This window comes from Glycine max, chromosome 18, assembly GCF_000004515.6.
Source record: "Glycine max cultivar Williams 82 chromosome 18, Glycine_max_v4.0, whole genome shotgun sequence".
NCBI classification, from domain to species: Eukaryota; Viridiplantae; Streptophyta; class Magnoliopsida; order Fabales; family Fabaceae; genus Glycine; species Glycine max.
In genome coordinates, this window is record NC_038254.2 from 26,465,045 (window position 1) to 26,478,602 (window position 13,558).

Sequence of the window (13,558 nt, forward strand, 5' to 3'; positions counted from 1 at the left end):
TGTTCAACCTTCATTTTCTAATCTAAGTAGGTCTCAACATTGTCTTTTACATGGAAATATGGGAGGCTAATATTAACCTCTTGAGGCCTTCTATCCTTTTCTCTTCTTTGGGAGTGATGTTTAGTATGTGAACTATGACGCCCTCTATAATAGTCACTAAGTTCTTCACTTAAATTCTTGCAAGAGTCATGACTACTATAAGAGACAAGTTTTTCTCTTTTCATTTCTTTCATTATTTTTCTTCTTTCAAACTCTCTTATTTCCTCTCTTTCATCTTGACTTATTTCTTCCACACTTTTTTTACCTTTTACTTTTCTCTCTTGTTTTTCTTTCCACAACTTAAGGGATCTCAACTCATCTAATATCTTATACAAGGGATCCTTAGGAGTAGAAATGATGTACGCTCCATTGGAGCTTGTAGGCCTAGGATATTCTTCATCAATGGATTCCTTTGCTTCTTGGAAGATGAATGGCAGCGGAATGGAGAAGGAAGAGAGAGAGGAGACGCCACTTCAAGGAGAAGATGAGTCTAGAAGAAGCTCACCACCATAGGAGACCATGGATAATAGCTTGGAGGAAGCAGAAGATGAATGAAGGGAGAGGAAGAGAAGAGTGTGGCGTCCCTAAATAATGACTGGTTTAATAGTAATGATTTAAATAATGAAAACCATGGGAAATTTTTTTTTTCTTTTTCGTTTCTTTCACTTTTTCACAGTAATTAAGTTCAGAAGGAAAATCATCACTATAGAGTCCTGAATGGCCAGTTCACAACTCCATTCGGAGTCATTTCTTTCTAATCACGCATAACCTCTAAAATATGTTGCTCTTTCAAAAATAAAAGTATACCAGCCATCATTTTAGGTTGTCACGTGTAAAATAATAAATTAAAATGTGGTCGATGAACTCTCTTTCAAATACAGTTTGTTAACACTTTCTTTTCAAATAACAAGATTAAACATAAGTACATTCATCATCTAAAGCTGTCCAAAAATATGGGAGTTTTGCAAAATACATAGTGACATCCAGAGCAAAGGTATCCACTGTGGTGGCTTCAGCCACATGTATACAATCATCAAATTTCTATACAATAGGTCTACCCATACAAAAACAAAAAGAGTAAACCTAACAATCTGTACTAGATACACCCACCCCCAAAAAGTATATAATCCTAGTCTAAGGAGCCGTCTGCTACGATGAAGAACCTCCACCAGTTGCTATCCCCTCAGGACCGCTCTCCTCCGTGGAGTCTGCCTCAGATGCCGACATGACGTCCTCGGAAGAATCCACCTCAGGGAATGGGTCCTCATCACCCTCTGGAAAGTCAAGAGCATCCACAGCAGGTTCAGGAGGTAGCTCCTCTGGGTCCGCCTCAGGGTCTTCCTCAGATGACGTCACCTCTATCACCTGGACTGGCTCCACTAGTCGATATGGAGTAGGCGTAGGTAATATCCACTCCACAGTGCGCTGAAGCGTGCGTGCTGGTTCCTCTGGATGTACCAATGAAGTAGCCGTGAAACGAATCGTGCCCCGGAATCGGCACCTTGCATTGCCTTCGAGGGTCTCCCAAACTCCCTCTAGGCACTCCATCTCCACTCGGTCATGGATTAATTGTGCTGCCATCGCGATCTACGAGAAATAAAAGAAAGGGGGTAGACTCTTTCACGAGAGATCTAACTGCGGTAGCAACACAATGCGTCCCATAACCACTACATGCAATTAAAAGGTGTGCCTCAAGGCTTTTCATCTCTGGTAATCGATTACACAGCATTGGTAATCAATTACCAGAGGCCAAACTTAAGTTACACAGCTTCAGAACATGGAAACCTGCAATATGCACTGTGTAATCGATTACATATAACTGGTAATCAATTACCAGTGACCTGTTACTCTGTGTAGTCGATTACACAATATTGGTAATCGATTACTAGAGGCCTCCTCAACATACTGTATCCATTTCTAAGCCTGGTAATCGATTACACCCCTTGGTAATCGATTACCAGAAGCCATCTCAACTTCCTGATCCCATTTTTAGGCCAGGTAATCGATTACACACCCTTGGTAATCGATTACCAGAGACCATCTTAACTTCCTGTCTTCATTTTTAAGCCTTGTAATCGATTACACACCCTTGGTAATCGATTACCAGAGGCTATATTCCAAATATCACTCAAGATCCATAGCTGGCCAACCACCACACAAGCCTCCTTGCTTTGTGGTCTTTGTTCTTTTATCGGTTGACTGTCAGGAGCTCGCCTGTTTAGGTACATCACAGGTTCTCACTGACTGACTATGCCCGGGTTGGGTTGGGATTGGTCAAGCTTGGTTTTGGGCAATAGCACCCCACCTGACGTCCCCAAGGTCTCCTGACCCCCGCGACATATCTCCAGGTACTACTTTGTGGTCAACGAATAAAAGTAGGAAGACTGACTCTTCCACACTTTCTCACTTCAAGCTTGTAGGATTATGGGGTACCCGTCATATGTGGTACTAGGTGGCGATCGGGCGATGGTGCAAGTCGACTCTCCACATCCACAAATCACACATAAATCCACCATCCCCAGTTGCCCACCTTCAACTGAGCTCACGTACTAACACGTAGCCCTTATCCTCGTTCCTCTCAACACCGGGTCCCCATCAATCCCTCCAAGCTTCCACAACATCCAAGAAATTCAACATCCAAACATCATGAACTATCAAAAACCAAGAAAATAGGGCAGAGGCAAAAAACTCTGCCCAAAACACAAACCAATACCACAGCTTTCCTTACTCAAATGCCCCAGTAACATTCTCTTCGTTGCAATTCGTTCACCGTTGGATCGACTCGAAATTTTTACTGGCGGTCCCTAGTACATAAGTCTACATTTTGACCGTTGGGATCTGCTAGAAAATGTCCAGAACCCAATATGTACAACCCTTTCCACAACCAGCCATACATAAGCATTTTCTGCACAAGCACAAAATTCTGCTGCACATTTCAACACAAAATTCTGCATAAAAGTGCAGATTTTCGAAATCACTCTTGCCTTCATCCAATTTTTGCCCAAATTGGATCCTACAAGTCCTAAATCATGTATAAATCATATCTAAACCAAAGACAAGCTTCAGACCAAAGCAACTCAAAATCTAGGTATCTAAAACCCCTCAATTTAGTGGATTTTCAAGGTTTGAGAAGTGAAAATGAGAATGGGGTAATTTTGGAGCAAACTGTCATCTCAAACAAGTCTATAACATTAATCTAAACTCGCTCAAACTGGTTTTACGAAGAAAACTCTACCGAATCAAAATTTGACTCCTCAACACCCAATTTACCCTAGAAATGGCTCTTGCCTTCACTTTGGTCACTCATTTTCCTCCTTTGCACAGCCCAAGCTTTCCCACATTCCTAAATGACATTTCAAACTAGGATTAACTCACTTTAACCTCCAATTACCACTAAATCCATATTTAGTTTTTCAAACCCTCCAAGCATCACACTTTTCCACTCATATCACTACATTCTCACTTTTTAACCCTAGGTTAACTCTACCCTTCATCTCTATCAGTTTTCCATCAGCAATTTCAGCACACAAGCATCACAAGCATCATCATAAAAACCCTAAAACAGAATGGGTAAGCTTGACTCACACCCAACATGACAAGTTTAGCATTCTTTCACAAATTTCTTCACAAATAACTATCATAAGGCGCAAACCTAGTAAAACTACCCATCATATCTCCCAAACACCCAATACCCACGAAATTAATGTGAGAAGAAGTCTACCCAAACCTGAAATTTGAAGTCCCACAACGTAGAGGTGCGCTTCACGACTCCGAAAATGGCCTCCTTTCGCGATTTGGAGCAGAAATGGTGAGCAAAGGTTGGAGCTTTGATGGATCTTCAATGGTGAAGAAGAAGAAGAGAATAGCAACGTGAGAGAGAGAGGGAGAAAAGCTTCTGAATTCTTGGGCTGAGGGAGGAGACAGAACGTGGTTGTTTAAAAGGCTTCCTCTTTTCTTTCTTCTTTTTTTTTAAAAAGGGTATGCCACATGTCTCCTTTTGAGTGGAGCAAAAAAGGGCCCATTTTTTTCTCTCTCTTGATGTGACTCATACTCAGCCACAAGAAGAGAAAAATCTTACCTTCTGAAACACTAAATTCCTGCCTCAGTTTGCATGCCGTTTCTCTGGTTCCAGTCCCTCGCGTTTCTCTGCACCCGTCGAGGCCCGTTTTCGAAAGTAAGCAATATTTATTAAAACGCTCAGAATGAAACCCCGAGCGTGGTTCAGAGGTTGGTTTTGTTAAATTTTTAGTTGCACGCAAAACGATAATTTTTTAGAGTAATTAATTGAGAATTAACCTATAACTATCCAGTTATAGATTTCTCTTCGTTAATCAGCCTAACCCGCGAATCTTTCCCCCAATATACCTACTTCTACCAGGAGTATATATTAATATATATATATATATATATATATATATATATATATATATATATATATATACACTTAATAATACTCATATATATAATCATTCAAAATGCATCGTTTACAAAATCCCGGGTAGAAATTTCTAGGATGTCATAATACTCCCACCCTTTAAGGAATTTCGTCCCCGAAATTACTACTCTATGAACAAACTTGGGTACAATTCTCTCATCCTATGCTCTAATTCCCAGGTTGAATCACCCTCATCGGGTCCCCACTGCACTTTCACCAACGTGATCTCCTTTCCTCTCAACGACTTCATTCTTCGATCAATAATCTTCTGAGGTTGTGCTTTATAGGTAAGGTTATCCTTCACCTGTAACTTGTCCACTGCAAGTATATGTGATGGATCCGGGTTGTACCGTCTCAGTTGAGAGACATGAAACACAAGATGCAAATTCGATAAACTCGGAGGTAAAGCGATTTGATAAGCTACAGGCCCCACCTTCTTCAAAATCTGATACGGACCTAAATACTTGGGCGTCAACTTCCTAGATTTGAGAGCTCTTCCGACCCCGGTTACAGGATAAACCTTCAAAAACACATGTTCTCCTTCCTGAAAATCCAATGGCTTCCTCATTCTATCATAATAGCTCTTCTGCCTATCCTGAGATGCTTTTATCTTCTCTCGAATCAATTTCACTTGTTCGGTAATCTGTTGTAGCATTTCAGGCCCAAGGAGTACTGCTTCTCCTTCATCGTACCAACAAATAGGAGTTTTGCACTTTCGTCCATATAGAGCTTCAAAAAGAGCCATACCAATACTGGCTTGGTAGCTATTGTTGTAAGTAAATTCAATCAATGGCAAACAATCCATCCAACTACCTTGTTGCTCTATAATACACGCCCGAAGTAGATCTTCTAGAGTCTGAATGGTTCGTTCGGTCTGACCATCTGTTTGAGGATGATAAGCTGAACTGAGCTTCAGCTTTGTCCCCAATGCTTCGTGTAGACTTGTCCAAAATCACGAGGTAAACCTTGGATCCCTGTCTGATACAATACTGGAAGGAATTCCATGCAACCTTACTTCTTCTTTGATATACAACTCTACTAGCTTCTCCATTTTATACTTCATATTCACCGGAATAAAATGAGCAGATTTGGTGAGTCGATCTACTATGACCCACACAACATCATGTCCATGACAAGTCTTGGGTAAACTAGATACAAAATCCATAGATATGCTCTCCCATTTCCATTCCAGAATTTCTAGTGGCTTCAATTCTCCTGATGGTCGCTGGTGCTCAGCCTTAGCCTTTTGACATGTCAAACATCTTGCTACATATTCAGCTACATCTTTCTTCATGCCATGCCACCAAAAACTTTTCTTCAAATCTTGGTACATCTTAGTCATTCCTGGATGGAAACTAAGACGACTTTTATGTGCTTCTTCCAAGATCTTAACTTTCAAATCATCTAAAGATGGTACACATATCCTCCCCTTGAATCTAATTAACCCGGTTGTGTCCTTCTTAAACTCCACATCCTTATCTCCCATTGCATCTAACACCTTGCCTTGCAGAAATGGGTCATCCTCTTGAGCCTCGCGTATGTGATCTACGAATTCATTGGTGATCTGCAATGCTCCCACAAATAAGCTCTTGGGTCGCATCTCGATTGCTAGATTCAGATCTCGAAATTCCTCTATCAATCTCTGCTCCAAACTCATCATAGTCGCAACATGTAAGGACTTCCGGCTTAGCGTGTCGGCTACTACACTAGCCTTTCCTGGATGGTAGGAAAGACCAAAATCATAATCCTTGAGGAACTCCATCCATCTTCGTTGCCTCATATTGAGTTCCTTCTAGTCAAACAAGTATTTGAGACTCTTGTGATCACTGAAAACTTCAAAACGAGTACCATATAAATAATGCCTCCAAATCTTTAAGGCAAAGACCACAACTGCTAGTTCCAAATCATGGGTCGGATAGTTAACTTCATGAGGACGCAATTGGCGTGAAGCATAAGCCACTACTCTTCCCTCTTGCATTAACACACACCCCAAGCCTTGCCCGCTTGCATCGCAATACACTTCAAATGGTCTCTTAGGGTCGGGCAAAATTAACACTGGAGATGTTGTCAACCGCCTCTTCAACTCTTGGAAGCTTTGATCGCATTTCTCATTCCAAACAAACTTCTCATTCTTATGAGTCAATTTAGTTAGGGGTAGTGCCAATTTAGAAATCCCTCAATGAATTTTCTATAATAGCCAGCCAACCCCAAGAAACTTCAAACTTCTGTTGGAGTTGTTGGTTGTTGCCACTCCATAACCGACTCCACTTTAATCGGATCCACCGCAACCCCGTCTTTAGAAATCACGTGCCCCAAGAACTTCACTTTCTCCAACCAAAATTCACATTTCGACAATTTGGCGAACAATTTCCTATCCCTCACGATATGCAAGACAATTCTCAAGTGCTTTTCATGCTCCTCCTTATTCCTTGAATACACTAGGATATCATCAATGAACACAACCACGAACTGATCTAAGTAATCATGGAATATACGGTTCATATAGTCCATGAAGATAGCCGGAGCATTAGTCACTCCCAATGGCATGACTAAATACTCGTAATGCCCATACCGAGTCCGAAACGCGGTCTTTGGGATATCTTCCTTCTTAACTCGGATTTGATGATACCCTGATCGCAAATCTATCTTCGAAAATACCGTTGCTCCCCTCAATTGATCAATCAAATCATCTATCCTTGGTAGAGGATATTTGTTCTTGATAGTGACCTTGTTTAGCTGCCGGTAGTCTACGCACATCCTCATACTTCCATCCTTCTTTTTAACCAATAAGACCGGCGCTCCCCACGGTGATGCACTTAGGCGAACAAATTGTTTGCTTAAAAGATCCTGTACTTATGCCTTCACCTCTGCTAGTTCTACTGGAGACATTCTATAAGGCGCGATCGACACTGGATTCGCCCCAGGCACCAAGTCAATAATGAATTCCACTTCTCTCTCAGGTGGTAATTCACAAATATCATCAGGAAAAACTTCTGGAAATTCTGACACCACCGGTATACTACTAACTTCAGCGACCTCTTCCACATTCATGGAGAACAACACCATGTAAGTTCGAACATCCCCCGCTCCATCGTTGGTCGCATTCTCTTTCAATGGTTCATTTGGAACTATATTTCCACCAAATAATAGCATCTTCTCCTTGCAGTCTAGAAAGATATGGTTAGCAGATAACCAATCCATCCCCAAGATCACATCTAGATGATTAGTTCACCCCCCCTATTTTATGTTTTTGGCTTATTTCCTTTCGAAACATCACGAAACTTTACTGATTATGCGATGATGAGTGTTAAGCATCTCAAATTGGTCAGCAAAGATCCGCATGTTGACAAACAATTGTCCCCGGACGAAACTAGGGTATGGCAAATACGTAATCAATCCTTCCTTAAACATGATCCTTCATTAACTTCTTTTCTTTCATGATTATAAAACATGAACCTTTATGACAAACTTGATTAATACTTGAATGAGAGAAAAAGATCCGAACAAGAGAAGAAATACATAATCTTTTTATACTGGTTCGCTCTCCATTACTAGATAAGCTAATCCAGTTATCTAATCCACAACCTGAATTAGATTTTCACTATGCATCAAGAATCCTTACAAGCAATCACAACCAATCTATAATTCTCACCCCAGAAAAAAAGACTAAGGCACCCAACACTAGGGTCCTTTGTGAATATAAGCCTAAGAGAACCCTACTCTTAGCCCAAACTAGAAAACCCTATTCTAGCATGTTGTAAGCGATTCATGCATAATAAAAAAAGAGCGTGTCAAAACCATAAACAAGAAAAACCGAGTAAAAGAGATATAACTTGACCAATCTTTCCACAAAAATCTTGTTGGATTGAGAAGGTGATCTTCTTCAACTCAAAAGACACAACTCACTTCCAAGAAAAGATCTTCATAACCAAATGATTAAGAAATTGAGTTACTAAGTATCGATTAGATTATCTAAGTAATCGATTAAAGAGTTCATCCCAGCATCTGGAAATAACTCAAGAACAATGCAATCGATTAGATGCCCTAAATAATCGATTAAAGTGTTCTTGTTCGCCTCTGAACACTTAATGAGAGAGAAGTAATCGATTAATCCACTTGGTAATCAATTAAAGCCGAGACTCCTGAATAAATCAATCATTCTCTCAAACAACAATGTAATCGATTATGAGATAGTTGTAATCGATTAAACCGATACGAGACTCAACTCTACAAGCTTAAGACAACTTGTTGTAATCAATTACAATGAGGCTGTAATCGATAAAAACAAAGAGTTTTTGCCTTTGAATTAATTTTTCTAACTTAGAAAATTTTCTCAAAATAAACCATGATGATGCATGATGAAATACAGATATCAAATGTACTAAGATGCACCAACCAAGATAACAACCAATACAAATGCCACTCAAGAAAGTTGGGCATGTAAAAGCCAACCAAAACTTCTTCAGAACTTCTTCGAGCTTTTCCTTGAGCTTCAAGCTTTAGCCTTTGGGTAGTTCACCATGTTGCTCATTGTTCATGGTCGGCAAGTGTACCGGATCGCACAAGTAGTATAAAACAGTAAGAACCGAGTATCGAACTCTCGGGGAACTTGTGTTATCTGGCAAGCTATTTTGGTAAATAGGTGTATGGTATGAAAATATGATTATGGTTATGAACAGTTATGTAAACTATCTATGCGAAAAGAATGAAAATCACGCAAGAGAAATGTTGTGTAAAAACAAGTAGAGAATGCGTTGGTCTTCCTAATAGGTTCCTAATGCTAAAATGGATGTTCTCTATCTAACAATGCCCATGTATTCCTATGTTGTCTCCTGAACTGCTAGACCCCGATTCCTCATGATAGACTAGCCTAATCCTGATCAAGCATCGTCCGTAGATTCCACTTGTAAGACTAAACTCAACCAGGACCACATTAAGACACACATACACAACTAAGTTCTTGTACCCCGATTCCTCGTGACAGTACAACAACTTAGTCCCGTACTATCAAGGACTTTAGAATCAGACCAGTTCCACTGTTGAATGACCCTAACAAAGCATACATCTATGTGATCAAGGTAAAGGCATACTGGAATGAAAAGAAGATAGCACAAAGAACGCACAAAACATCATCACATAGATAGAAATATATTTACATCAGGTACCTACAGGGAAGATCCAACAGAAGATTTAGCTTTCCATAGTCCAAAAACCTTCTTTACAACACATAGAAGAACAAGATGAAAGATTGCAAAAATACAAGTGGTGAGGATGTCTCCTTCACCTCTAGGATCTCACAATCACTCACAAACTCATCTCAATCTTTCAGAACGGCTTCCGCTTCGTGCTCTCGTCTCTACAGATCTTCACACAACAAAATGTCTCAGAACTCTTTGGAACTTGGACCTTTCTTTCCCTAGAACTTCTTAAACATGCAAAAGCTTCAAGCCAAGGCCAGACTCTTATGCCTGCAGAGGCTTCTCAAGAAAAAAAATTCCAAACTCTCCTAAAAAAATCTGATTTCAAGCTTAAATAGGTGGGTTGGTCCGTGCTCGCGCGCTTAGCACAAATCTGAATCGCTTAGCGAACATAAGTGGATTTTGGCTTAGCGCGCTTCTCTCGCTTAGCGGATGAGTTGAAGCGGTGCGCTTGATGACCTGGAGCGGTCCGCTCAGCGAACATGACAGCTCACCTTCTTCAAGATTCTTCCTCGCGCTTAGCCATTGAGTGTCACGCTTAGCGAATGCTCGCTAAGCCAGCAGATTGGCTTAACGAGAAGGTGAAAACAACACTTTTGTCAATTTGTCTAATTAATCTGAAATTGAGAGAAATTGATTATTAAACACACAAAAAAAAGTGTAAATGATCTATTACCTATATTTAACAGAAAGTACTTATAATATTACAAAACAACTATAAATTGGAGAAGTTTGATACAATATACACAAGTTTTATATACAAAAGTTAGTCATTTTCACCGACTAACACTCATGTTGCTCCCCCTATCTTTAATAGTGTTCTCACTTTTAAAAAAAGAAGGGAAAATAGAGAAGAAGAAAATGCTTAGAATAAGTGTGCAACAACCAACTTCTAGACCTCTTTTTTTTAAGCTCTCATGATAAAAAGTGAGTTGTGAATCACTTGTGAGATCAAGAAGAGACTCATTCACTCAAGCAAACATTCTTGCGTGTGATTGATTAGGTTTTTTCTCTCTTTGACTCAAGTTTTTGTGTGTTTTTCATGTTGTTAGCATATCCATGAATTTTTGAAGGCATGCTAGAATAGGTTTTTCTAGTTTGGGCCAAGGGTAGGTTTCTCTTAGGCTCTTATAAGTTCCATAGGGTTGGGTACCTTAGTCTCTTTTTTATGGGGTAAGAACAAAGATTGATTGTGATTGCTTGTTAGAATTCTATATGCACAGTGAAAATCTAATTCGGTTTGGATTAGATAATTGGAGTAGCTTCTCTAGAGATGGAGAGTGAACCAGTATAAAAATTGGTGTACATCTTCTCTTGATCTTATCTTTCTTTCTCATTGTATTCTTGATCAATTTGCTGAAGTTTAAAGAAAATATCTTTTTGAGTAAGAACTTTAACAAAATGATTTTGTGTTAAGGGTGATTGATTAAATATTGGTTTTAACAAAAGTTTGTGATACAATCCTTGGAAAAGAAAGTTTTTCAAAACTCTATTTTTTTGTTTTATTTGATTTAGAACCAATTCACCCCCCACCCGGTCTTGGTTTGTGAGTTCCATCATCTTTTTCAATTGTCTCATTCTTAAGACATAACTTGGAATTTTTTCCTTAAAAGTTTAACAAGCATTACACGTATTAGTGGACTCTTCTAGAGAAACATTTCCAGGTTCCTTATGATCTGTTGACAACTTTTTGAATTTTTTTTTCAGGTTTTTGTAAGCTTTTGAAAGAATGGACGAGTTTGATAATAGTTCATGATAAGATTGTTTAAGGATTTAAGATCATTAAGATTTACCTCATCCTTTTGGTCTACTTCTTATTCTTCAAAGACTATGTCTACCTTTAGACATAGGTTGGCTTCTTCTCCATCTTCATTAGACAATGTGTCGTCCAGATCCTCCTAGGTGCTAAAGAGACCTTTCTTTTCCTTGGACATGTAGTATTTCTTCTTATCCCAAGACTTCTCTAGTTTTGGCATTTAGATTTAAAGTCTCTAGGTTTCTTGCATTCATACCATATTATGGAGCTTTTGTCTTTGTCTTTCTTTTCCTTGAACAACATTTTTGAGAAGTTCTTCTATTTGAATCTACCTTTTTTCTTCCACATCTTGAAAATCTTTCATGAGATGAAGGTGAGTTCATCTTTATTAGACTCTTACTCAAAATCTTCATTAGAGGAGTTTTCAGCTTCAAGGGATTTGGACAAGCTTATGAAGACTTACTCTTTAGACAACAAGGCTTGCTTGACCTTCTGACTGCTGAGAGCTAGAGACTTTTCTTTCTTAGGTGCTTCGTCCTCCTAAAGTTCTTGTTCATGAACTTAATAGTACCAATTAATTCTTTAAAGGACATTGAGTCAAGATTCTTTAAAACCCTTAGCGTTGTTACTTGTTAATGTGGCTCCTTGTACAGCTTGTAGGCCTTGGATCTTCTTCATCAATGAAGTCCTTTGCTTCTTGAAGATCAATGGCAGCGGAATGGAGAAAAAGGAAAGGTTATTGGAGATGCCACTTTAAGGATAAGATGAGTCATGAACAAGCTCACCACCATAGGAAGCCATGGATAATAGCTTGAAGGTAGGAGAAGATGGGTGGAGGGAAAGGGAGAGAAGGGAACAAAATTTTGGGAGGGCGAATGAGGTCTAAACTTTGAAGTCTAATTTCTCAAATGATCAAAGTTACAAAATGCATACACAAGGCCTTTATTTATAGCCTAAGTGTCACAAAAAATTGGAGGGAAATTTGAATTTCTATTCAAATTTCACTTGAATTTGAATTTAAATTTGTGGAGCCATATTTGGAGCCAAAATTTCACTAATTATGATTAGTGGATTTCAGCTATGGTTCATCCCACTAATCCAAGATCAAATAAGAGATTCTCCACTAAGTGTGCTTAGGTGTCATGAGGCATGTAAAGCATGAAAGACATGCACAAAGTGTGACTATATGATGTGGCAATGGGGTGTAGCAAGCGAATGCTCACCTCCCCCTTAGGTTAGTCCAAAATTTAATTGGATTGGGCTTCTCCAAATTCAATTAAATTTCTCTCCCAACACACACATCAAGTAGTGCAATTAATTCATGTGAAATTTGTTGGATCAAGTGGCCTCAGAATAATAAAGAAGAGGGGGTTGAATTATTAATGAACCTTTACTAATTAAAAATATATCCTTCTTAATGTTACTAGATTCAATTAGGATTTTACTATAATGTTAAGAAAGTAAAGAACAGAAATAGAAACTTAACCAAAAGTAAAAGCGATAATTAAAGTGCACAACGGAAATTAAAGTGAAGGGAAGAAGAAGACAAACACAAGAGTTTTATACTGGTTCGGCAACAACTCGTGCCTACATCGAGTCCCCAAGCGACCTGCGGTCCTTGAGATTTCTTTTCAACCTTGTAAAATCCTTTACAAGAAAAGATCCACAAGGGATGTACCCTCCCTTGTTCTCTTTGAACAACCAAGTGGATGTACCGTCCACTTGAACTGATCCACAAGAGATGTACCCTCTACTTGTACCACAAAGGATGTACCCTCCAATGTGTTAAGACAAAGTTCTCAGGCGGTTAGTCCTTTGAAACTTTGTGAAGGGGAAACAAAAGATATCTCAAGCGGTTAGTCCTTTGAAATCTTTTGTTTATGGGAAAGGGAAGAATCAAAAGAATTCTCAGACTGTGTCGTTTTGAATCTTTGACAAGGGAGAAGGGAGACACAAAAGAATTCAGGCAGTTAGTCCTTTGTTCTTTTGGAAAAGGGAGAAGAGAGACACAAAAAGAATTCAGGCGGTTAGTCCTAGGCGAATTCTTTTTGGCAAAGGGAGAAGAGAATGAAAAAGATGTGTCATACACTAATTTCATCCGGGGACCATTATTTGGTGGCATGTAAGCTT

At 39.2% G+C, this 13,558-nt stretch overlaps 1 protein-coding gene across 1 annotated transcript; it reads right to left on the bottom strand.

Annotated features, from left to right (window-relative positions):
- Window positions 1-1,188: 1,188 nt before the first annotated feature.
- LOC113000184 (uncharacterized) lies at window positions 1,189-5,042 on the bottom strand. Its single transcript, XM_026126860.1, has 2 exons — window positions 4,616-5,042; window positions 1,189-1,247 (listed from the first exon to the last, which is right to left on the bottom strand). Exons 1-2 carry the CDS (start codon window positions 5,040-5,042, stop codon window positions 1,189-1,191), a joined length of 486 nt encoding a protein of 161 aa, XP_025982645.1.
- Between the last annotated feature and the right edge of the window lie 8,516 nt (window positions 5,043-13,558).